Raw genomic sequence first — 26,700 nt, 5'->3', positions numbered from 1 at the left:
TGGGGGACTCACTAGGTGAGGGACACTAGCCCTAGAAGGAGAATTCTCCCTAACACCAAGTCCCCTCACCAGAATGCCGGACTCCAGGATTCAAAGAAGATTGACCGGACAAATTGTGTCCTTTGTTGCTGCTGTAGAAAAGGCACCAAAACCGCAGAATGACCACAGAAGTTGAACAAAATCTGAGCCAGAGGTCTGCTCTTGAGACTGCTGCTGAGACATTCCGTTCAGTGTCCTGCCTTTCGTCACCAGACCAAGAAATCTGGAGACCGGGTCGATCGCAGCTGCATGGAGGAGATTGCAGCCACGAACATTTCTTCTAACCTAAGGTACTGTGGGGTGAAAAGGTATTGCTTATCTTAAACCAAGAAGTCGCTCTAGAGCATTGGGAGTGCACAAAGAAGTGTCCAGGGTGCCACTCTTACCTCTGACCCAAGCTGCCAGCTTTTGAATCTTTTGCGAGCCCTTTAACAGGGTCTCCACCTTTGTGTTGTTCTTCTAGCATCCTTAACTAGAGACTGAAATTATCTGCAGGAAAATTTGCTGTTCTGCTGCTTCGTAAACCGTTGAGTCCTCTCCGAAATGACTTTTACACAGAGTTCGGGATCAGACTTTAAAAGTGTTAAATTGCTCTGAAACTGCCTCTAGTACCTTAAGCTCGGCTACTGTTTGACTAAGCAACTGGTTTCCTCCTAAAAGACTATCTTATGTGGTTTTGCTAAATAAATACAATTTCCGTACATCTTTGCCTGTGCACTATATTACTGATAACACCGTAGAACTGTCCTTGGTGTCAAACGCTGAAACAATTGTAACCGCGAGCAACTACAAACTACGCAGTGTCCTTTGAAAAGTATTTATAAGTAATCCTGTGTGTGTTGGTTAATTCTACTAAGTATTTTAAGCACTTTCTTGCGTAAATAATAAATATTTATTTAAATATACATTTGTTGGTGTAAGTATTTTTCTGGACTACTGTACTAACTAGGTTCAGTGTACTGACCTACAGCTCACATCTTCCCCTTATAAAAGCCTGACTGCCCTGCCACTGTGCCAAGGTTCCATGGTTAGTACAGACGGATACCAAGAGTTGGGGACCTGTATACCATTGGGATATTTTATGAAGTCTTGCCTCAAGTGGGCTTTAGGAAAACGCCAATAAAACCTCCAGTTCTGGAATGAGCATGAGAGCAAAGGAATTATTGTGGAGCAGAAGAAACACCAAGCTGAATGTGCAGACTAGTTGCTATAATGGAAGTCTGCTGTGCAGGACATTTAAAAATGGTGTGCCTTTTCGAGTTGAGAGTGAAGGAGGAAGAGAAGAAGAAAGATGCAGAGCAGGCAAAGCAGGAAGCACAACCAGAAAGCGGACTGTGTGGAAGGAGGCAGGCACTTCCTACCAGCAAGTCAAGAGACCGAGAGAAGCACAGCGTATGCTGCAGATGAACCGCTGAGGAGCCGCAGCAATGGAGAGTCTGCCGGGGACCCGGTGTCAGTGAAGAGCAGCAGTTCCACCTGCGGATGAGGGAAAAGCCGGCGGGGGAACAGCATGAGGGTCTGCAGAGTGGGAAACGCTTTTCTGAAGTACGGACTTCACCAGAGTCATATGCCACGGTCTTAAAAGCCAACACACACAGGCAGGTCTGCCCAGAAGCATTGGGAGCCCCGGGGCTTACCGACAGGCATACAAACAATTGGGAACTTATTTTGAATATCAACCAAATGATATATAAAGACATAATTTACACAATTCTCCATATATGAGAAGTCGATATGGGGAAAGCTGGAGTAAATGTTGTAATAAGCAAGTGAACACTAATGAAACAGTTGAAAGGCACGATCTGTACAAATCTTTGAATATGAGATGTCAATATAGGGAAGACTGGAACAACCATTGCCACAAGCCAAAGAACACAAACAATGAAGTTAACAAATAAAGCTTGAACAAGTCTCCATACATGAGATGCCTATATGGGGGAAGTTGGAACAAGTAATACCTGGAGCGATTAAAGTTTAAACAGTGAAGGAGCACAACTTAAAGAGAACTGAAAGATAAAGAAATGTTTGTAAGAAGACCTGGTGAAAGAAGTGCATCAGGCAGTAAGCCTTTGGGGCAAGGACATTTGGAAGTAGAGTACACCAGGAGATCAACAAAGCCCAGAGGTTGATTCCTAACAAGGAAGTACACCAGGTAAACCATTTAGAATATGTAAAAGTGATATAGGGTAAAGGGTTCAACAAGTCTACCGGTGCGCTATATTCTCCACCTGAGAAGCTACTGAGGATAATGGCATGCTGTGTTTATACTTCCACAGAGCCCCCCTTAACAAGGCTCAAATCTGGTCAAACGGATTCAATTGATTTGGAAGTAAGGTAACTCGCGCACTGCCAAATAGAGATATCACTGCAAGAAATATAAAACTAATACTGTAGTCACAAGTACACTTATATTGAATTCACAAAGATATTTAATCAGGTTGTCTAACCGGTCGTTCTCAAGGCCTGATGTCGGAAAGGGGATGGTGATTATATAGTTGTGCCTTCACTTAAGTGGAATGGCATAGGAGATCAGTGGAGGAGCACATGACCGCATTGTCAAAAGAGTATCATAGTTCATGACAAGGTGAAACACATCTAATGGTGTCGTAGCAAGGAAAAAGTACTTTTCTGGAGGTGCAAAAAAAGGGATTGACTTGATAATGCGGTCTTCTTATAGACAAAGTGAATCTTGGGGTCCTGCCTCTAATGGTGCAATTCCCTGGGCATAAAATCAGATGTGGTAAATACTGCTCGAGAAACTCATTAGACGCGACGTAGACATAGGGATAATAAAATGTCTAATATTGAAAACATTACAACTTTGTGCCGGTCTCATTTCTGACCCCTCACCGTAGACTTCTGGAGTGAAGACGGAGAGCGACGGTGAACGGGGAAGTGTGCTTGTATGTAGATTGATCCGTGACGCAAGCTGGAGGACGACGGAAGTGAAATAAAGAGCAGCGCTATGGATTGGGACTTTTTTTTGTTCTGGTTCCCCGCAGTAATGATTCCATGTATCAGCATGCTGGGAGGACAATTGCACGTACTGTGATTTTTTGCTGGTTGGTCCTATCCCTCATCGCGTTGCTGTGACTTTGGCTCCCCTGGCCTTTGCTTGCTGTTGGATGCTCATGGATCCTTGTAGTGCATGTACATTCTTACATGACATACCGAGGCCACTTCTATTTAATGCCCTATACGTTTCATGAAGACGGCATTATGAGAACTATTTGTTGAACGCCGCAATCATCTAGATGTATACGGCAGAGAGAGGATAAGCGCATGGTGATAGTATTTCACTTTTTGGATAAATATGGTGATTATCGTGCCAGCTGTAACGTAGACTGGTGGGCAGTGTCTGGTATTGGAAATGCAGCTGACAGATACTGATGCACGTTTGGCTGAGCCATGCAGGAGTTAATGTGGTACTGATGCATGTTTAAGCTTCCTGAAGTTACAGCTGCCTATCTTGTGTGACTTCCCTGATCATGCACTATTCAGATCTGGACTCAGTAAATTGCAAGATCTGAATAGAGCCCTGCTTTATTTTTTGACTATAATAGATGAGCGAGGTCATGTTTATATCACCAGCTAAGTGAGTGAAGCGTGTATACCTCTGGGTTGCTGCATGTCATTTCTTCATCTGCCAATTGACTGCCTAACTTGTGGCGTCCACATCCACTATTGTTGGTGCCAAGTGTCGGACTGAACACATATAGTGGAATTAGTGTGGTGGGCAAATTTGTAAGTGTTCTCTGATGCAGAGGAGTATGGAGACTAAACAGATACATTTATGCACCACATTATGTACTGCAGTCAAGTATGGTGCCTATCGGAATGTCATGAGTTTCTTGAAGGCATATATTCTCAGGGGAGGAAATGGATTTTATTTAGATAATATTGACATTTAGGCGATTCATTAGACTGGTAATGATAGGAGGCGGTAAAGTCACTTTTTTCCCCTTTCACTAGGTTATATGATGTAAAGTTTACTGCAAGAGATATGATAAAAAATAACAGACTAGGCGAGGGTATTATTGGTAGTTGGTGTTGTGCTATCTGAATTGGTTTGGGGGAAATATATATAAGGGTTGATATGGCCATGCTATATGAATATGATATGTGAATGAGTTGGGGAACTGTGGGTTTTCGAACTGAGATATTATCTCATGGATTTTTTGTGAATATATATCTGTTTGGGTGGGGAATTTAAGACCTCATTGGGTACAGATAGTGGTCAGTTGATGAGGGACAATGGCATGGTTTGGTTATATAAAAAAGGGATTGATGGGATTAAGAATCGGGGGGTTTGCATATTGTTTCAATAAGATGAGAAAATATTGATTATATTTTATGTTTATTTGGGCATGGGATTAATGGGGAGTATGGTTCTAGATAAGGTATTGGTTGTACATATATCAGCTCATATATGGTCTGATGGTTATCGGACTTTGCATGATGTAAGTTATTCTTGCTTTCTAAGTGTTAGTCTATTTGTTTGTATTGTTTTGTCGTGTTGTTTTTTGTTTTCTTATTTTCTTTTTTCCTCCCTCTCACTTTCTATATTGCAATGTGGGTTAAATTGATAAATCGAAAGTGGCATATTTGTTTAGGTTATATTAAAGGCATGTTAGTGTAGAGCACTGAAGTATGAATCCGTTAACCTTTATTTTGTGGAATGTGAAAGGTGTTGGTTGTGCTATTAAACGACGGAAGGTTATGGCAAGGATTTGGAGAAGTAAGGGGGATATCATTTTCTTGCAAGAGACTCACTTAAATGAGCAGTCTGAGTGCTATTTGACCAGTCCAGATATTTGCAGGTACTTTCTAACTATTATGATTCCAGGTCGAGGGGGGGTGAGCATCTTGTTCAGAAAGGGATTGCCGATTAAATTAGAGAAAACAACAAAGGATGATGAAGGTCGTATTCTATTCGTTGATGTGCTCTATGATGGTAGGAAAGTGACGGTCGGGACGGTGTATGCTCTGTACTCTCCAAATGTACAGTTTTTTGCTTTGTTGAGTGATCTGATGGATAAAATGGAAGGGGAGGATATAACTTTGGGAGGTGATTTTAATGTGGTAATGAATAGCAAGCTAGACCGAAGATCAGATTGTGGGTATAATAATGAAAGTTAGTGAAAAGTTACATGATAGATTATTATCTTATTAGTATTAGACTGGTAAGTCAGACAATAGGCTTGATTATTAAAGAGACAGGTATTTCGGATCATGCATTACTTGACATGCAGCTTAATATGAGGGGAACTAGAGAGAAATCCAAAAGATGGAGGATGCAGGCAGGTATACTCAAAGATCCATTGGTAATCGCAGGATTAGAAGAATTTATTAAGAACTATTTTGAGGAAAATGAGGGTTCAGTAGATATTAAAATTGTTTGGGACTGCTTTAAAGCAGTGTTGAGAGGGGAATTGATAAGTAGATTGACGCATGCTAAGAGGAAAAATCTGGAGATAATTAAAAAGATGGAGGAGGAGGTTAAGGAATTACAGAAGACTTGTGCGATTGTAGATATAGAATCAAATAAGATAAAATTGAAGAAGCTAGAAGGGGAGATGAGGAATCATGTACAAACAATGGCAGGAAAAGGGTTGTTTTATACCAAGCAAATGTTCTGGGAATTCGGTGATAAGAATGGTAAGTTATTGACTAATAAATTTAAGGGTATGATGACGGACACGTGTATTACTTCCATACAAACTGATGAAGGGGACACCTTACACAGGAATGTAGAAATTTGTGAATATTTTTCGTGATTTCTTTTTGCGATTATATAGGGAGGAACTCTCCCCTAGTGAAGAAGACCTGAGTAACTTCTTTGATAAAAAAAAATATCTCGGAGTTGACTACTGAAAAGAAAATTAAACTTGAGTCTGTGATTGATGTTGCTGAAGTTTATAATGCAATATTACAGTTGAAGGATGGAAAGTCACTGGGGTCGGATGGACTAGTTTCTGAATTTTATAAAATGTTTGCGACTCAGTTGTCACCAATTTTCTGCAAGTTTTTTCATGATTGTGTATCGTCAGGGGTATTGAGTGAGTCGATTAAGGATGCACTGATTATTGTAATTCCAAAGCCAGACAAAGACCATAAAAAGTGCGGAAACTATGGACCAATCTCTTTGTTGAATGTTGATCTAAAGATTTTTAACAAAATATGGGCAAATCGGCTAATTAATTGTGTGGGGGATTTGATTGATGAATCACATGCAGGTTTTACTCCAGATAGATTTGGCTATGATAATGCCAGGACTGTGTTAAATGTTATGGGCGTACATTATGGGAGAGAATCGAGTGGGATCATAGGCTTCTTTGATGCTGAAAAAGCCTTCGATAGAGTTAATTGCAAGTTCCTATTATTCACATTGTTGAAAATGGGGTTTGGTCCAGTGTTCATGCGAATGATTGATTGTATTCATTATGATGTTAAGGCAAAAGTATTGGTTAATGGTTTGATTTCTGGATCCTTTCCCTTCTCTAAGGGTATGAGGCAAGGGTGCCCCTTGTCACCATTTTTGTTCAACTTGGCATTGGAGCCAATAGTAGCATACATCAGACAATGTAAGGAGATTAGGGGACTATGTGTTGGGAATACAGAAGTAAAGGGTTTGTCTTATGCAGATGATATGATTCTTCTTTCAAATCCAGAGATGTGTGGATCCATATTGAAACAAATGTTTGAGTAAGTGAGGAAGTTGTCGGGACATTAAGTAAATTGGGACAAAACTGAAAATGTTCCTTTGTCTAGGACGTGTGATATTAATATTTTTAAATCCTGGAACTGTAAATGGTCCCCTAGGTGTGTTAAATATTTAGGTATACACATAATTGGTGATTTCAATAAAATTGTTCAATATAACATTGATATCGTAATGGACAAAATTGCAATGTCTATTAAAAGATGGGAAAGATGGAATTGGAATCTATGGGCAAAAATGTACGCGATTAAAATGGTTCTATTACCTAAGGTATTGTAAAATATACAGACAATACCTTTAGTTTTAAAAAAAAAAATTACTGAAGATTGAAAAACTGTTTCAAACTTTTTTTGTGGGGAAGTGGCAAAAGACCCTGTATCCCGAAATATATACTAATGCAAGATGTTAAGGGGGCTGAATTCGGTTACCCGAATTTGGTAAAATACTATAAGGCCTTTTTACTCAAGAAGAGTTCGCACTATTTTGATGAAGGGAATGCTAAAGGGCCGATTTTGTTACGCATGGAGAGGGAGATATGTGCTCCTTATCACTTAGATAATCCCTATACTATAGGAAAGCTGTCGAAAAAGAGGTTGAAATTACAATCGATAGTTGCAACTAAGCAGGCTGTGAGGTCATGGTTTGGGGAAAATTGTCAAAGTTTTGGTTTCGGTCATGATGCATCTATATGGCATAATGAGGTACTACAACTCAATAATAAATGTCTACATTGGCAGAGTTGGATTAGGAAAGGTATATTGAATCTATATGATTTACTAAATAGAGGTAGACTGCTGCAATTTGAAGAACTGCAAGATAAGTATAACCTGGGGAGAAGAGAGTGGAGTAGATATATGGATTTGATTTTGTTAATTAATCAGAGGAAGAGTATGGCTGGTAGTTTGCTGGAAAAGAAACCAGAGATTTGTAAGCTGTTGATTGAACAGGAATACAATGTGCATACAGATATGCATCTCATGCCTATGGAGGTAGGCTATATAGATGCATGGAGTAAACTAAGGGATACATGGTCGAATGATGTTAATGTAGTAATTTCGGTGGAAGAGTACAGTGATGTTCTTAGAGTGGGTACGAATTCAGGTCTGGATATGAATCTATGTCTAATTAGGCAGAAGGTAGTTGGTAGGATTTATTGGACACCAGTAAGGATGTATGAATTGAAGTTGAAGACAGATGAGATATGCTGGAGTTGTGGAAGAGATAGAGGTACCCTATTACATTTACTTTGGTTTTGCCCAAGAGTACATGATTTTTGGCGAGAATGAATTGATATGATCTTTGGCATTGTTATTCAGAGATCAGCTGCAAATGTGATCTTGCTTCTACATAAAGGGAGGTGTGTAAACACTAGGAAACATCATTTCTGGATAGATAAAACTATGATTGTCGCGATTAAGTTAATCCTTAGGGTCTGGAAGACTAGGAAGAAACCTACTGTGGAGGACTGGTTGGTGGAATTACAAATCTAAATATGAAAAAATGTAATTGAAAGATAAAGATAGAGAGGAATATTATATCTCGTTGTGGGGATTGTTTAATGCCTTATATGAGTGATGAAGTAGAATGGTAGGTGGGAGGAGAAGAGAGTGAGAGGACATGCCCTCACGCCCCTCTTTTTTTCCCCCCTTCTTCAATGTCTTATGTGATGTGGTATGTGTTTAGGTGTGAGATATTTCTTCTACTATTTGCATAGGATGTTAGTGTATTGGTGTTTTTTTAGGGGAGGATATAATTGGATTTTAGATTTTGATTAATAGTATTATTGCTGTGATATAATTGTTGTGTCAGTTCTTGTTAGTGTAATTCATTGGAACCTATGTGATGGAGTTGTATTTTGATGAAAATCTAATAAAAAGATCTTAAATACAAAAATTAAAAAAAGAATAAGGAGAAGGACAGGACCCAAGGCATTCACTAAAGTATTGCTAATGCATTAAACCTGACGCACTCCATGCTGATGGAACCAAACCACAGCTGCATTCCCAAATGCATTTGCAATCATACATCTGACTAAATGCAAAGCACAACGCCTCGCCCATCAGAATTCAGCTTATGTTCTATGACAAGCAATTCAGTGTAGCTGGACACGTAACTAGTTTCTTGCACTCGCATTCTCACCTCATCTCCTCTCAGCACCCATCCACATGCCTGTCCTTTATGTGTTTCTTACCCACCGGTAAGCCATCCCACCAATAACTTTCTTCAGCCAAATACACAAAAAGCTTTTCGACAATCCTTTCCATACCTTGGATTCGGGTCCCCCGAGGGCGTTCAGGCCATACAAATGGGATAAAGGCATTATAAAAATGACCTACTACTTCTACTACTAGTCGTCGTCGTCTTGGTCCAGTGGAAATAATGGTTCCAGTGGCAGGACGGTACAACAATGATGCAGTATGCAGATGCATTGATCCCTGATCCAAGCACTCTTTGTAAAACTGAATCTCTCTCAGTTGTAATACATAATGACAAGCATCTTGGAAAGGTTGGGCTTTCAAGTTGCCAGCACTTTTGGCTGTGTCCTTGCAACGCTGTATCCGATTATATACAGAGACACAAACTCCAGGCTGTTGGAGGTCAAGGAGTTATTTGAGCAGGGGACTTTGTGGGTTCCACTGAGTCAAGAGAACAAGTACCAATACAGGGTCCTTGTCCGGTGCAGAGGCGCAGGCATCTGCAGACCCTGACAAGCTTCACAATCACAAATTAGCTAGGAGGGGCTACAAATGTGGCAGAGCTTCTGAACAATCTTTCTTCAGTCTAGTCATCTTCTTAGCGCTTTGGGGACTTGTCCCAGGATTAGATAAGTTAACACAGTGCATAGCCTCTGACTCTATTACAGATTTGAAGATGGAGGGGAAACTCAGCCTCCATTCCAGGTTTCATCCGTTCAAACATTTTCCCAGCCACCCAATCAAAATTCAAACTTTGCAGTTCTGTTCCTTGGGTCTGTGCAGCCATGTGCATTCCCAGTCAGAGCCCTAAAGACAAACAAGAAAATTCATAGCCCATCTTCCTCACGAATCTTACCTTATAAGGTCTTGCTCTGCTTCTCGGATTTTGGCTTCGTGGCGAGTCAGGTTCTGTTGAAGGCTTTCCACTTCCCGCTTCAGGGCTTCCCGCTCCCCTGTCAACTCCTCAACACGGGCAATAAGGTTTCTACGAGCCCCATCAACCGCACTCCTGGAAAGTTATACACAAAAGAGAGTTGTGAAGGCAATGCCTAGGCAAAGGGAAATTCAAAAGGAAGAGGTACAAGGATTAACTAGAATCAACAAAGGTTCAGGATAAGGTAGGGTGAGGAATAAGTACCAAGGGCCAAATGCAAGACAAAAAGAGATATGTAGATGCAATGCTTGGGCGAAAGGACGCGATCCAGGGAGGCACGGAAAGAATACACATGGGCAGTTGCAAGACTGTGGGTGTTAATAGAAGGGACACCATTGGCCAAAAGCCAGATAATGGGAAGGTAAAAGCGTGGACCGATGGCAAGTAGAAGGCATGCAACTGTGCCATACTGAGGGCAAAAACAGAGTTGGGGGAATGGGAGAAATATTGAGGGTCAACAGCAAGAAAAACGGAAGGCAGGGAGACTCAGGAGAGAGGAGGGAATAACAGTCAGCAGTAAGACCAAGGATGAGATGCAATATTTGGAATTAAGAGGAAAAACAGGCTTCTGAGATTACAGTCTTACGAGGTTTAGAAAGCAGCTTAAGACTTGGTTGTTTGCAGAATAGTCCACACTGCCACTTGGAAACCTTCAGCCTTGTGCAAGTAGGAGTGATTGACAATGTGTTAGGCAATGGACAAAAGCAAATTATTCCAGTTTATCAAGGGATGTAGGGGTGCCAGAACTACAGAAATAACAAAACTAAATGGGAGGCACACAACAGACAACCAATGCAATTAATCTGAGCAAATATGCAAGGAAACTCATGGTTGACACAGGGAAGATTGCTTAGTCATAAAAGTAATGATTCATATTATGATGTGGTCATTCCACTCTGCTCTTACATTAAATCTACCAGCAATCTCAATGTACATTTGTTGACGACGCAAATTCCTTTCCAGTTTAATTTTCAATTTGTCACTATCCTCGCATTCACAATAGTATATAGGTTTTAGAAGTGCAACTATTTGAACAGTTCAGTTCCTGTAGCAATATAAATTAAAGAGCCACCTTCATTTTAGATGTCTACCCATAGGTCCCTGTGTTAATTTAATATTATACCTCACTGCCCAACCTGCCTTCAACACATGTCTGGAGTTGCTAATGGTACTTCTTCAGAGGAGACGGTGTTGACCTGCCCTCGTGGGTGTGACAGACTCATACGCAATTGGATATTTCTCCTCAGTGAAAGGTACGGTAAGCCAAAGTTGGTTAAGACCCTCTCATCAGTGGGGAAACATCCCATAAAACTGTTTATTTTAGCCAGGTTAATTCTCAGTAGAGGAGCTCTCACATTGTGGTAAACAATGGCAATCCAGATGTGGACCCATTGATCGCTGTGCTTAGAGAGGTTCAGTTTAATCTCACAGATTATGTTCAACAAGGTTGATACAAATGTCTGGGGTTGCTGATGGCACGTTTGTTCAGAGGAGAACTGCTTACCATTACAGTGATGGACTGCCCTAGTGGGTGGGACTGGACTGGTATACAAATTAATATTTCTCATCTTTGAAAGGTACTGTGAGCTAAAACGTCGTTTTAGGTCCTTCTGAGTGGGGAACATCCAATAGAACAGGTTAGCCATTTTTGTTCTCAGTAAAGGGGGTCCCCCATTTTTGTAAATGTTACTTTGACAGTAGCATTATATCACAACAGCAGAATTCAGAGCTCTCAAGTTTCCCATGGCCATCCCATGGCCATGCCATTAAAAGCCATCCAGTCTTGTTATTGCATGGAATTCTGGGAAGTTTCGTTTTCCTACATTTTTAATGGGGAAGAACCAAGAATCCAAAGGGGGAAAACAAGACTGGATGACTTTCTCACGCAGGGGTGGACTGTGAACCAAAAGAGGCCATTGAAATAATTTGAAATAATTTCCAAAGTGGCCCCATGATACAATATTTTGAGCAAGCCCAACCCATTTTGCTATGAGAAGATATGAAAATAAAATGGGTAACCACACAAAAGAGGCCCAAGATCCAAAGGCCCACTGGGAAATCTGTAGGCTAGTCCAACCCTGTTCTCACGGATGGCCATGGGAAACCTAAAGAGCATGGAGGATTTTCATTACACTGGATGTCTGTACTGCTCTTTTGGCATAAAAAATTCATTTTCACGATTGAGAAGTCTGCTATGGTGCCTGTGAGTTTTGTGTGAACACTAACAAATTTCTTTTAGATCTTGCGCACGTGCACGCGACACATATCAGGCCTCAAAACTTGCATTTGCCACTAGCCAATGATGAGTGGCAATTGAAGCTTGACAAGTAAGAAATGGTGTGCTGTGCAGAGAATTGGCATTTGTATGCAAGACGCAGTGACTTTTTAAAGATGGCTATTAGCTTTCACTTTGAAATTTGCACCCCTGCATTTATATAACAAACATAACATACCTGTAATCGTCTTTATGATGCTTGTATCTGCTTAGATTCACATGCTTTGCATAGTCCAACATCTAGTGGTTGGACCAGAGTATTGCATGATTTGTTTTAGATTTTGAAAACGGATGTCGACGGGCGTGTTTTTAATTCTATCCCTATCATGCCGTGTGCTGTACCCATGATCCCTCACGCATTAAGGCCCTCAGATTGTTATTTTTCAGACCTGAGGTTGCATGAAGGGTATTGTGAAAAAGTTGAAGTGGGTTAAGAAACCGATTTATTGTTTATGTTCCCTGTACTCCCAACAAGGGGAGGATGGATGGGCGAATATGGATTTAACAGATACAAGCATCCGTAAGACAATTACAGTATGTAATGTTTCTTCTCATGCTTGTGGATATACTTTGAATCACATGTTTTGCATAGACTAGCAAGCAGTACCAAGTGAAGGGTTGATAGAAGGAACAGAGGCCAATACATGTTTTAATACTGCCTCACCTACTCTTAGGCCTGTTTGTCTGCACAATAATTGTGTGTGAAAGTGTGTACTGAACTCCAAGTTGCTGCTATGCAGATAGCCTCGAGTGGCATACTGCCAATAAATGTTAACCTGGCACCTGTGACACAGTGGAGTGTGGTGCCCTTGGTGTGAGTGGTAGATCTTTGTTTGGTAATTTTAACAATGGAATCTAAATCCCTCATTCACAACCAAACATTGCACTGCAGCACATGAACATTCTCTCAGCGCATACACATGTAGCAAGCACAACACAACAGTAATGTATAACACTGCTGTATGCATTTTACAATGCATTTTGCAATAGCAGCCTTTAAGACAGAGGGCCCCATTACGAGTCCAGCGGTAACCCTACTCGTGCTAACGGCAGGTTGCTGCCGGACTTGTAAAATTGTACCTGTGCCCGACATCCCGGTGCCACCTGGAGATTACAAATCCGGCTGCCCGGGAAGTCAGGTGCCAGTAAAATTTAAGTCTCCATTCCCATAGAGTCAGATAGTGGGGTCTTGGAAGCGCCGGCACCATTGCCAACAGTGCCGGCGCTTTCATGAAGAGTCTGCCTACTGTGGCACAGCGTCCCGCATGGTATGACATATCGGCGTAGCGGCCACAGCAGGCAAACACGTAGTTTGCCGGTCAGGAAACAAGGGTGCCGATGAGTTTACCGGCACCCTTGTTTCCAGACCGGCAAACGTATAATGAGGCCGAGAGTCTAGTTCTCTTCCGGCTGCTATAGACACAAATAACTGGTTTGTCTTCCAGAGTGGTTTTATTTTGTTGAGGTAGTACATGACAGCTCTACAACACCTAGTTTGTGTACGGGTCTCTCACCAGAGTTTTGAGGATTTTGAAAGAAATCAGTCTATTCAATGGCCTGTTTAACATGGAATTTAGTTTATTTGTATGTAGGGGTCGAAATTAAGATTTCATGAGCAGGAGCTAAAACCAGCTACTGGGTTTCAGCCGACCACCCAATAGGCAGGAGCTACCCCTAAAGAACCAGGAGCAAGTGCATGGTATGCCGCATATCTAACTTTTACGCGAGATGCAAACTTTAACTTCTTGGCCATTGTATTGTATACAAATGATTATGCTTTAAATGTCTTCTAGGTGTCTCTAATGGTTCTTTATACACATTCCCACATACAGAAAGTTAAAGCCACATAGGTATGTTTGCATGGCACCAGTTTGACCCAGGAGCTCCTGGTAGCTGTTGGTGTCAAGCTAACCAGGCTCTCCTGGGCTAGTAGCAGGAGCTAAATAGCTCTCAGCTCCACGCAATTTCAAACCCTGTGTATGTATTGTGACAAAAGGTTCTGACACAGAAAGCTTGAAGTTCATAACTGCCCCCCGAATAGACGCAATCACTACATGGAAAGTAGTTTTGTGAGTTCTTTGAGGCTTGCTTTATGTATTGGCTCAAAGGGTGACTACATGGAGTTTGCTTAAGACAATATTTAAATTCCAACCTGGTGGCGGGTTTGTAACAGGACGATAAAGTTGTTTTACACCTTCCATGAAGGCTTTAAACAACTGGAATCCTCCACTATGAAACCTTGCTTTGTGATGTTATATAAGCAGAAAGTGCAGCTAAATGGAGACCAAATCTGAGTCCAACAGGTATAATAGTAAGTGCACTACTTTCTAATGGTGTACATTAAATAGGGTTGATGTTTAACCTTCTACACCACAAACCTTCTCCGTTTGTTAAAGTAGCAGTGTGTGTTTGGTTTATAGGCTTCTTTTAATATTTGCATGCATCGGTCAGGCAAATTAAAGGTGTCCAAACTTGATGACCTCAGGAGCCAAGCTGGTAAGCTGATTGTTTGAAGGTGAGGATGTAGTGGTTTGTCCCTGGTTTTGTGACAACATGTTGAAAGTCCATGTTCGTTTCATTGATGGACAAATGGACATTTTGAGGAGGCGGGAGTACCACGTCTGACATGCCCACATTGGAGCTATTAGAATCATTGTTAAGTATTCTTGGTGCAGCTTGTGAGCGGCTCTGTTGAAGAGTGGGGAAGCGTATGCATATATCCCTCACCAACTGATCCACAGTGCGTTCCCCTTGGATTTATTCTGCTAGAACGTGGAGGCATAATTTGGGCATTTTACATTTTGTCTTGTGTCCAACAGATCTATGTCTGGATGACCTCACTGTGTAAATATGACATTTACAACGTCTTAGTGGAACTCCTACTTGTGATTTGAAAGTAGACTTGTGTTTCTGCTTAGTATATTTGCTATGCAGCTACGTTTCCCTGGAACATGCGATTGGGGAGGAATCCCTCTCTGGAGGCTCCATAACCATATCCTCTGTGCCAGTGTGGATAGATTTTGGTAATGTGTCCCACCCTGTTTATTGGTGTAGAACATGGCTGTTGTGCCGTCTGTTAAGATCAGCACGTTTCTCCCCATGTCGGAATACTTGTAATGCTTTGTATACTGCTAGCAGCTCAAAGACATTGATGTGTTTTTTGAAGTGAGAGAGACCACATTCCCTGTGCTGTGTGGTGGAGACAATGCCCACCTCCACACTGAAAGTGATGCGTCTGTTGTGATTTTGAGGTGTGCTGGAGGATTGACAAAAGGTTTCCCCTGTAACATGTTTTCTTTTGTACACCATCTCCTCTTGCGAAACTCCACTAGATCGTCCCAGTTGCCCTTTGCTTGTGACCATTGTTTCCCTTACAATTCTTGAAGTGAAGTATATGCAGCTTTAGGTTTGGCATGATAGAGATTCACAAAGATGAAGCATCATGCCTAAAAGATGGACTACCTTTTGGAAAATTATCTACCGACCAGCTATGGATCAAGGTATCTACTGCTAAAGAGTTCTGACCCTCTTATTAGAGGAAAAGACTAATGTGTCTTTGGTATGGATTATAGACCGTAAGAACTGTTTTTGATGGCTGGCCATTAGGCTCGACTTCTTTTTGTTGATTGAAAACCCCAGTTGATGCAGAAGATTTATTGTTTTCTGCGTATTTAGGCATCATATTTCTGGCTTTTTTCCTGTTATTAGCTAGTCGTTCAGATAAGTCCAGCTAGTCGTCCAGATAAGGGTACACTGGGATACTGTCTCAACAAATGTGCTGCTACCACAGCTAATACCTTTATAAAAACATGTGGGGCAGCTGCGATCCCAAAAGGGGTACTTTGAATTTATAAATGTGTTGGTCACACTTTGAACCTTAGATATTTTTGATGCGCTGGTGGCATTGAAATATGAAAGTATGCATCTTGTCTAGTGTTGACATAAAGTCTCCTTCTTTAACCAATGGAATGACTACTCGTAGCATTGTGATCCTGAAGGGATGTTTGGCATAAATGTGTGCTGGCCTCAAGTCCAACACTGGCCATTTGTTTTATCTTGTCTTTTTTTGGAACAAGAAAGTGTTGTGGAGTCTTTCTAAAGTCCACTTGAGGTAAGAATTCATAAAACTAACCCTTGGTATACAGGACCACAACTCTTAGTACAAGCCTGTACTACCCAAAGGATCTTGGTAGAATGGCAGAGCAGCTAGGCTCATCATAGGAGGAAGATGTGAGCTGTAGGTAAGTACACTGAACTCAGTAAACACAATAGTCCAAAGAAATTCTTACGCAGTATATGGTATATTAAAAATATACATTTATTCTTATTTACACAAAGAAGGTGGATAAATACTTATTTCACTAACCAACACACACAGGAATTATTAATATTTTTCAGAGGTGATTAGTTCAATAGTGGTTTCTCGCGCTTACAATTGTTAGAGTTTGACACTAATGACAGTTCTACCGTATAATCGGTACTACCGCGCACTCGCGTTACTTTAAAGATAAACAGTAATTGTATTTAGTTAGCAAAACCATATCAAATAAAGTCTTTTAGAAGAGGGAAAAACATAGGCTACACACATTGCAGTAAGTTGTAACAGTATAGTGACACTTATCAGAGCTTCTAATGCTTTTAAAGTTCAATCCCTAACTATACAAAAAGTCAGTTTAGGAGAGGAACCAAAGTCTTACGAAGTAGCAGAATAAGCAAAGATCCTCAGGATACTTTCAATCACTAGAATAAGATGCTCAATAATAGAACACAAGTTAGGGGGATCCTGAAAAAGGACTCCCTAAAGGGACACAAGCTGGCAAGCCTGGGTCATAGGTAGTGTGGACACCCTGACACCTCTTCATGGACTCAAATTACACTGGAGCGACTCTTCTGCTCAAGGTAAATTCTACCTTTAGCCCCACAGTAGCTTAGGTTAGAAGAAGTAAACATAGAAGGATTCTGCTCTGTGCAGCAGCGACGGACCGGGTCTCCCGATTACTCAGTCTGGTGATGAAAGGAATGACTCTGAATGGGATTTCTCAGTAGCAGTCTCAAGAGGACCCTTGGCAATGATTTCTTCGGTTTCCTTGGTTGGTGTGAGGTTTTGGCGCCTTCTGATCAGCTCCAACAAAGGACAGTATTCACCCGGTCGATGATCTTCTTCGGTTATGAAGTCATGCACTCTGGTGAGGGGACTTCGATGAGTGGTAGAGTGCCTCTGGAGGTCCACCTGGAGCTCACCAAAGTTCTGGATGGATTCAGACTTGCAAAGACGTTGCACTGCAAAAAGGAGATGTCTCCTGGTATTCGCGGTCTGCAGCTCGAGAGACAGCACTTTGGGAGATGGCTTGATTTGTAGTTCATCTCAGGGCTGGATGGTCCCACCAGCCAAAGAGAAGGAGTTGACCTCTTTGGAGCGCCTCCGTTGATAAGAAAACAGGTTCCGGACAGCAGTGGTTGCTTCACAGTTACCGGAAGGGTCTTGCAAGTGTCTCTGGTTGTCTTCAGCTTCAGCGCTTCTGTTCCAGTGGTCGACTTGCCTTTCACCTCAGGAACCTCACCTTTTATTCGATTTCCCACTCATACCTCTGCAAACTCTCTCAGCATTTTACAGAAAAGGATCGGTGGCTGTCCAATCAGGAAAGCCAGCCTACCAGTGGGAACTGGTTCCATTCAGGCACTCTGGCAGACAAATGGCAAGGGAGTGTAAAACTACTCCCCCACTTCCTGCGTGCGCAGACACACTGGAGCCTAGGCGGGGACACCCAAGGGTTCCTGTCAATGGCAAAACACACACAGACCTCTCCCTCTCAGAAATATAGGAGAAGGGCTAACAAAGAGCCACCATGATAGAAATGGTGGAAAAAGAAGGGAGTGAACATGTTAGAACATAGGTGACCCTTTTGTGCATAACCGAGACTGTGAATACAGTCTGCAGTAGAAAATAGCACAATAGTTGGTAGAACACGTCCACTGCCACCAGAAATGACTATAGGGTCGTCTATGTGACTAAAAAGTCAAAGGAACAGAGAGAAGGGGTATACTAAGTATCCCCTTAGCACTCCACATAACGTGGTGGGTGCTAATCTCTCATAGAATAAAGTTTTAGGAAGGATACAAAGTATCCCTCTATCCTTAAGAGCAGTAGTTGTTAAGGATAGTGAAAGAATCTCAAAGGAGAACCCAAGGGGTTCCCAGCAACACTACACATAGGGTGCTGTGTGCTGCAAACGTTAAACACAGATGCTGTTAAAGAAATATAGAGGAAAGTAGACTCCATATTAAAGATAAAACACAGAACAGAGCTCCAAAAGTCAGAGCCAATAAGAATGAATGAGAGCAAAAAGGATCCCCTCATTGAGAATAGAAAGAAAAAGGTCCAGAAATCCAGCAAAAAAGTACTGGGGGTCGCACTAGGAGAGGGAATGAAGCATACAAATGATACATCTCCCTAACAGGAAGTATCTTTGTTTACCTCTAATGGAGGGACGTGTTCTATGGCTTCCTTCTGAAGTAGTGTTTCTACCTTTTCCTTCAGAATCCGCTGGTATGCTAACTGAATTTTCTTTTGTCATGGTGGATGATCATGCATCTGTTCTTGGAAATCTACACCCTGGCCGCTGAGGAGCCTGTCGCAACGGCTCTCCCGCTGACTGTGGACATGCAGTGCTTAGCCTTATGTTGGACCCCCGAGGGCGGGGCACCCTCAAAGGTCTTAGAAGACCGTTGAGCTTTCTTGGGAGCAGGGGAGGCATGCTCACGGGACTCACCGGGTGCCTTGGCCTGCAGCCACTCCTTGAGCTGCCTGTGCCGATCCTTCAGCGTGCGGGCCGCCATCTCCTGACAAAATGCACAATCTTCCTCCTTGTGTGTCGGGTACAGGCAGTCAAAGGCATTGGGAATGCTTGTCGTCCGAGAAGACATTCCATAAACCGCAGTGGGAGCAAATCTTGAACAAGGGTACTGCATCCTTCTCCTCTGACATGGTCCACGCGGCGTAGGTCTTGAAGAATCTTCTGGAATCCTCCAGGAAGAAACTTGATGAAATCCACCCTTGAGGGGCTTAGAAGATTCTGAAAAACAGGTCCCCGTTAATCGGAATGTAGATCGATGGAGCACAAGGCTCGATTTACCAAAAAATAGAGTAAAACTCTTCCAAAAAGCGAACAACGCAGTAAAAGCTTGAGAGCTAAGCTCGAGGACTTGAACATGCGGTAAAAATCTGAAGATGGCTGCCAGAGGAGGGGCTTCGGTAGAGGGCAGTCATTGGCTGGGGGCAGTATGAATCTGAGCTCAGTGATTGGTTGTTAGGAGAAAGACAGTTCAGAAGTGAAACTAAAACTTATTTTTTCTTTACTGAGGATTCCCAGCCTGACTACGGGGAATATTCATGAGCATGTGAATCCATGCCAGATCCCATGCTGGAGAAGAACAAGTTACTTTCTTACCTGGTAACGTTCTTTCGATGGGATGGTCCGACGACGTATTCCATATCTATGACAGGTAATGTCCACAGCTGTGCTGCTTCGGAAAATCTTCGGCGTCTGCGTCCTGCGTCGATGACGTTGATGCGCCGTCCCCGAGGACCTCCTCCGACAGCCGACGTCACCCGATGTGATAAGTAGGACGCACGACGCCCGTAGCCTCAGTTGTAGTTTTTTCCCCCAGAACGTGTGCCACCAGTTTTCTGCCAGTCAGACACACAAGGCCTTGCGGAACGCAAGCTGCAATTGCAAAAGAAATTCTGCAGCGGGGATTGTAGGGAGGGAACGATATGGAATAAGTCATCGGACCATCCCATCGAAAGAACGTTACCAGGTAAGAAAGTAACTTGTTCTTCGAGGGGATTGGGTCCTCCGACGTATTCCATATCTATGACAGACTCCCAAAGCAGTACCAAGCAAGGAGGTGGGAAACAGAATTTAGAACACAAATTTAGCATGCCCAATCAAATTGCGGAATAAAGGACTGCCTTGCCAAAGGCCAGATCCTGCTCACGGATGGAATCGAGGGAGTAGTGACGTACAAAAGTATGTACTGAAGCCCAGGTGGCTGCATCACAGATGTGACGAATAGGAACACCCCTCTGCAGGGCAGTAGATGCAGCCACTCCCCTGGTAGAATGGGCCCGCAAGCCAGCCGGAGGGTCCTTACCCGCCAAGCGGTAACACTCAGAGATAGCTAAAATAATCCAACGAGACAAAGTCTGTTTCGTCACAGCTTGTCCCAAACGCTTTCCAGCGTACCCAATGAAAAGTTGATCGTCCACTCTGACCCGGGACATGCGCAAATATAAAAGCTCAACGCTCTCCTAGGATCAAGCCTATGGAGCCTCTCCTCTTCCTTACCAGGATGTGGAGGAGGATAGAACGCCGGAAGAACAACCTTCTGGCTCAAATGAAATTCCGAAACCACCTTCGGAAGAAAGGAAGGACGAACTCTAAGGACAATCCTGTCCTTATGAAACACAGTGAAGGGTGGCTTAACTGAAAGTGCCTGTAACTCACTCACTCTGCGAGCGGAAGTAACCGCAACCAAAAACAGTTTTCAGAGTTAACAGTCTCAAAGGGCAAGAATGCAAAGGCTCAAACGGAGCACCCATAAGAAACTTAAGAACAAGGTTCAAATCCCAACCGGGCACCAGAAAAGGTGACGAAGGAAACATTAGTGAGCCCTTTCAAAAACTGGGAAATTAAAGGAATCTTAAAATAGGAACATTCTTCAGACGAGCGCTTAAATATGGACAGCGCCGTCAGGTAACCTTTAATTGTCCCCAATTGCAAGCCCCTGTGGGCCAAGGAAAGCAAAAAACACAAAACCATGGGAATGTCACACTCAAAAGGATCCACATTCTTAACTCTGCACCAGTCGCAGAACTTTCTCCAACGGCAACGGTACATAGACTTTGTTGCCGGCCGCCTGGCCGAGAGCAACACCTCCATCACGTCTTCAGGGAGGTCCCAATCCTTATACCTCAACCTTTCAGAAGCCAAGCGTGAAGGTTGAGGGATCTGACCTCTGGATGGAGAACCTGACCCCCCTCCTGTGAGAGCAGATCGTCTCGGTAGGGAAGATGACGTGGAGGGCAGATGGACAAGTCGAGAAGGTCCGCGTACCACGTCCTCCGGGCCCACGCCGGAGCAATGAGGATCACCCGGGAACCGAACCTCCGTAACCTCTGCAGTGCATGCGGGATGACGAGGACTAGAGGAAACACGTACAGCAGTGGGAATGACCACGAACGCGTCTCCTAAGGCTCCTTTTGGAGGAAATTCCCGCAAGCAGAACCTTTCGCAATTTCGGTTGACACTGGAGGCAAAGAGATCCACTTGAGGGGTCCCCCAAAGGGCGAAGATCTCCAGGAGAATCTCCTGAGCCAGCTCCCACTCGTGAGAGATCGTGCTCCGCCTGCTCAGAGCGTCCGCCGTCTCGTCGTCTCCGGCCAGATGAACAGCCGAGATCGAAACTTCCTGCTGGATGGCCCAGAACTCGAGCTGCATCGCCTCCCTGCACAGAGGAAGTGACCCTGCCCCCCCTTTTTGTTGAGGTAGTGCATGGCCACCGTGTTGTCAGTTAGAATCAGGACACTCTTTCCTCGCACAGTCGGCAGAAAAGCCTTCAGGGCAAGCCTGACTGCCCTCAGCTCCAACAGATTGATATGGAGTCTGGACTCCGACGGAGACCAACGACCGCTGACTGTCAACTAGTTGGCATGAGCTCCCCATCCCATGAGGGATGCGTCCGTCACAATCGTCACCTCCGGCTAGGGCAGCCAAAATGGGGCCCCCTTCATCAGATTGCCTTCAACGGCCCACCACAGAAGGTCCTGGGCGACCGAGGGCGGCACCTGAACAGGGTTCGACAGCCTGCCGGAGGACTGAGACCACTGGAGCTTAAGTGCCCACTGCAAAGATCTCATCCGCAGACGAGCCTCTGGCACCAGAAGAATGAAGGATGTCATGAGGCGAGCAGTCTCAAGAACTCGGACGCTGGGAGATTCTGGGCAAGTTGAAACTTGTGCACCATCTGCTGAATGTGAAGAGCCCTCACCTGGGGAGGAAAACACTGCCCCAGGGATGTGTCGAGCACTGCTCCGATGTACTGGAGCCGCTGTGTTGGTGTCAAATGGGACTTCTTTAAATTGGGGAGAAGCCCAGCTTGTGAAGGGAGTGGCAGGTGACGGACAGATGATCCAGGACTTGCTCGGGAGAGCTCCCCCTGATCAACCAATCGTCCAGGTAGGGGTAGACGTGAATCCCCCCTTTCCTGAGATGCGCTGCCACCACCACCATGAGCTTGGTGAAAACCCTCGGGCGGAGGTCAATCCGAACGGCAGGACCCGAAACTGAAAGTGCGAGTCGCCAACCGCGAACCTCAGGTACTTCTTGTGCTTGGGATGGATCGGCACATGGAAGTAAGCGTCCTTGAGGTCGAGAGAGACCAACCAGTCCTGAAGTTGAAGGGCCTGGAGGACTTGAGAGAGAGTAACCATCTTGAATTTGTCCTTCCTGAGGAGTTAGTTCAAACCGCGCAAGTCCATGATGGGTCTCAATCCCAAGTCTTTCTTCGAAATCAAAAAATAACGGGAATACCATCCCTTGTTCCTCTCCGCTACAGGCACCAGTTCTATGGCGCCTTTCTCCAGCAGGGCTTGAATTTCCTGCGCAAGGAGCGGATCCGGACTCTTCAAAGAGAGGTTCCCAGGTGGAATGTCGTGAGGTCTCTGCCGAAAGGGAAGACAGTAGCCGTGGGTTATGATCTCCAGAACCCACACATCTGAAGTAATGGCTCGCCACTCGACAAGATGCTACGCCAGCCTTTGTCAGGAATCTGATTTGGGGTAGAGGACGGCGCTTCTTGATTCCCAAGAGGCGATAAACTACATTTCCTATCAGGCGTTGGGATGCGTGTAGTTCCTCTTTCGCGCGGTACGCCAGCTGCTCATTAGCAGTAACTGTTGAAAACTCGCCGCCGCCCGTGCCTCGGTGCAGGTAATTACAGATTATCAGCATGGGCTGCGGCAGTTGAAGCAGCAAGAGCATGCGGGAACGTTTTGGATGCCGAAGGACTTTTGGAGCTTTCGCTGGGCTGCGACAGTGATTAGCAGCCTAAACAGGAGAAAAAGCAGTTGCGGGCCACGGCGGTGAATCAGGCTCCTTCCCAAGTGTTGGGCATCGAACTTCAGGGTCCGGATGTCCTCGTGAGGCATCCGGACCATCAGTTAAGTTTTCTACAACAGTGTTCATGTTTTGGTGTTAAAGTATGCTTATTTTTGCTTGTTGATTTATGATACGAACACGGCAGGGAGTGTGTGATGAAACATGCCATGTGTAGGATACACGCCATGTGTGAGGAAACACGCTATCAATCTCAGAACTGACAAAAACAGTGCCCTGGGAAAATATGAGACTATCCTTTAAAGCGCACTTGTTTTGGAATCATTCTTTAGGGTCCACATAGCACAAGGGCATGTGTTTTGTGTATTTGTTCTAAACCCTTTTTTGTTGCTTCATTGGGTCCAGCAGGCCATGAGTCTTGCATCTTCATGGAAAAGGGACAACCCCTTTGTTTGTGCCATTTTGCTTGTATGCAACCCTATGGCCCTCATTACGACCCAGGTGCTAATGGTTTAACGGCGCTGTAAAAGGCGGCAGCGCCGTTAAACCATTAGCGCCTGATTACAAGGTCCCTTTGCGGGACCCGTACTTAACGGCTGGTGTAGACCAGCCATTCAAGTGGGTGCCGCAAAGGGACCTTGGCGATAATTACGGCAACCGCTATTAGCGGTGCTGTAATTATCGCCTTCCCCATTCCCATTATGCCATATGGGGCAAAATGGGAATGGGGAAGGGCAAATGGTGAATGGGGAATTACCGCCCCCGCCATCCTTGTGATGGGGGCGGTAATTCTGCCATCCACCATGGCGGAGACCGGCATGGACCATGGTGCTAATAGCACCATGGTCCAACGCCAAGGTCGTAATGAGGGCATATGTGTTTTCAAGAAGTATACGTCCCAAAGCGTATGTTATGTTATGTTCAAGTTCTATGTTCAAGTTTATAATCCTCTGTTTTGTGGTGTGCAAAGTGGAGTCGTATAGGGCCACTAATGAGGTACACTACTGTGGGTATGTAGCAGGTGCATTACATGTATAGGAGGTCAGGCTAGGTGTTCAGGAAGTAGAGTTACAGGTACAGGAGTATTGCGTATATTGTATGTACTTGCTTGTTTATGTTCCCTTCCTTTCCTTTGTCACTCCATCCCCTTTCCATAACTCCATCTTCCCCCCCATTGGCTGCCACGTGGCTACCTGTGATATCATTTTCAGGCGCCCGTGCCAACCATGGTGGGAGGGGTCAATCTATTTGACTTCTGTGGTTCGGAAGAGGGTATCGAGACCCCTATTCCCTTATAAGTTTGACAGAATTACCTGCCCCCGATTTCGGGGTAATTGAACCACCCAGGCCAAATGGATTTCAATCCTCCCTCTTTAGCGGATGTGCTAAAAGCACTAAAAGACATACAAGTAGAGTTGGTGCAGGCTAGACAGGAATCCAGTATATTGAAAGCCCAGGTACAGGGCTTGGTCGCAGAAGGCACCCCGCTGGATAGGGCTGGAACCTCTACTGGAGGGAAAACTGGTAAAAACCACGTCTACCCTGATTGTGCAGTCCACTAGTAGTGTGCCATTAGCCGCACCAGAAAGGTTCACAGGAGACCCTAAGAAATATATGACCTTTTTAACACAGTGCTGACTTCATTTTTTGTGTAAACCTAAGGCTTTTGAGACAGTACAGGCTAGAACAGCATTTGTTATTTCCTATTTAACTGGAGATGCGGCAGCATGGGCAATGCCTTTGATGCAAAAGGATGATCCTTTATTATATAATTGGGATGGTTTTCTAGTGGAGTTTGGAAGAGTGTTTGATCGCCGGGAAGTTTCCTTGGCTCAAGACAAAGAATTGTTAGCTTTAAGACAAGGAACACGCAACTTGGTTTCATATGTTACCCAATTTAACAGGTTAGTGATTGAAACAGATTGGCCTGAGAATAAACAGACTGTGTTGTTTTACCAAGGGCTCAAAGAGGAATTGAAGGATGCTATCGCTCAAGTAGAACCTCAACCTAGTACAAATACGGCCATGATTGATTTAGCACTAAGATTGGATCATCGTATTGGAGAGCGCAGGGGAGAGAAGAAAAGACCAGAAGTGTTGCCCTTTGCCAGGTTGGATCGGGGTAAGGGAAACAGGAATACAGAAGGTGAACCTATGCAGATTGGTGGAATAAGGGGGCCATTGTCTGTTGCAGAGAAGGAGCAACGTAAGGCTAATAACTTGTGCCTTTATTGTGGACAACCAGGACATTTTATTAGGACCTGCCCGAATACTCCCAAGAAAGGAGCAGGTGTGGATAGGAACAAGGTTGAGGCGGGAAAAGGATTGGGCCGGCCTTAGGGGGAACTCAGGCGACAGGCCCATAAACAACTAGGTTCCCCAATTGGAGTGCAAATACAACTGGGAAAAGAAATTCACATTTGTACATTCTGGTGACTTTATTTTTTGCCTGTACTAAACAGCTTGTATCTGCAATGGTGGATTCTGGCGCCACCGGTAATTTCATTGACATTGGATTGGCAAAAAGGTTGTGTTTACCGTTAAGGGAAAAATCTAAGGTTGAGGGGGTGCAATCGGTGGATGGATCACCATTGGTTTCATTTGTCAACAAACTAAGCCCATTCTAATGAGGTGTGAGTCTGGACATATAGAGGAAATTGTATTTGATTTAATAGCGGCACCTCAGTTCGGACTCATTTTGGGCATGCCTTGGTTACTTAAGCACAATCCCAGGATTGATTGGATTAAGCGGGAGGTGGTATTTGCAGGAGTGGAATGTGAAGGTCGAATGGAGGAGGAGGCGAGACCTGCATTATATTTGGCAGATCAGGTGGCAGAACCACAAATGGTGGGAGCAATGGCTGTGAGTATCCCGAATCAGTACCAAGATTTAGCCAAAGTATTTAACAAAGGGGGAGCAGACAGGTTACCACCCCATAGATCCTATGATTGCGTGATTAATTTGGAATCAGGGGCTAAGTTCCCTTGTAGTAGAATCTACGCTTTGACTGAAACAGAAATCCAGCATTTACGAGAATATCTGGATGACATGCTAAATAAGGGATTTATTAGACATTCCACCTCACCTGTTTCATCACCTTTATTCTTTGTCCCAAAGAAAGAGGGTACTCGGACATGCATTGATTATAGAGCATTGAATAAGGTGACAGTGAAAAACAGGTACCCCTTGCCTTTGATTTCAGTGTTATTGGACCAAGTAAAAACAGCAGTGGTTTACACCAAATTAGATTTCAGAGGGGCTTACTATTTGATCCGTGTTAAAGAAGGGGATGAGTGGAAGACAGCTTTCAGGACTAAGTTTGGTTTATTTGAATACCTTGTGATGCCTTTTGGTTTATGCAATGCTCCTGCAGAATTTCAATACTTTATGCAGGAGGTGTTGAGTGAGTTTCTAGATC

At 43.9% G+C, this 26,700-nt stretch overlaps 1 protein-coding gene across 1 annotated transcript in view; it reads right to left on the bottom strand.

The window, feature by feature from the left end:
- LOC138454181 (C-Jun-amino-terminal kinase-interacting protein 4-like) overlaps window positions 1–26,700 on the bottom strand; it is a 993,589-nt gene that overhangs the window by 529,523 nt on the left and 437,366 nt on the right. The window contains exon 10 of the mRNA XM_069607022.1: window positions 9,812–9,964. Within this exon, the coding sequence (XP_069463123.1) occupies window positions 9,812–9,964 (153 nt within the window). The remainder of the gene's footprint in view (window positions 1–9,811; window positions 9,965–26,700) is intronic.

Source organism: Ambystoma mexicanum, chromosome 1p (genome assembly GCF_040938575.1).
Source record: "Ambystoma mexicanum isolate Mex_15411 chromosome 1p, UKY_AmexF1_1, whole genome shotgun sequence".
Taxonomy (NCBI): domain Eukaryota; kingdom Metazoa; phylum Chordata; class Amphibia; order Caudata; family Ambystomatidae; genus Ambystoma; species Ambystoma mexicanum.
Note: the sequence above shows the minus strand (reverse complement) of the source record. Positions and strands in the feature narration are given on the sequence as shown.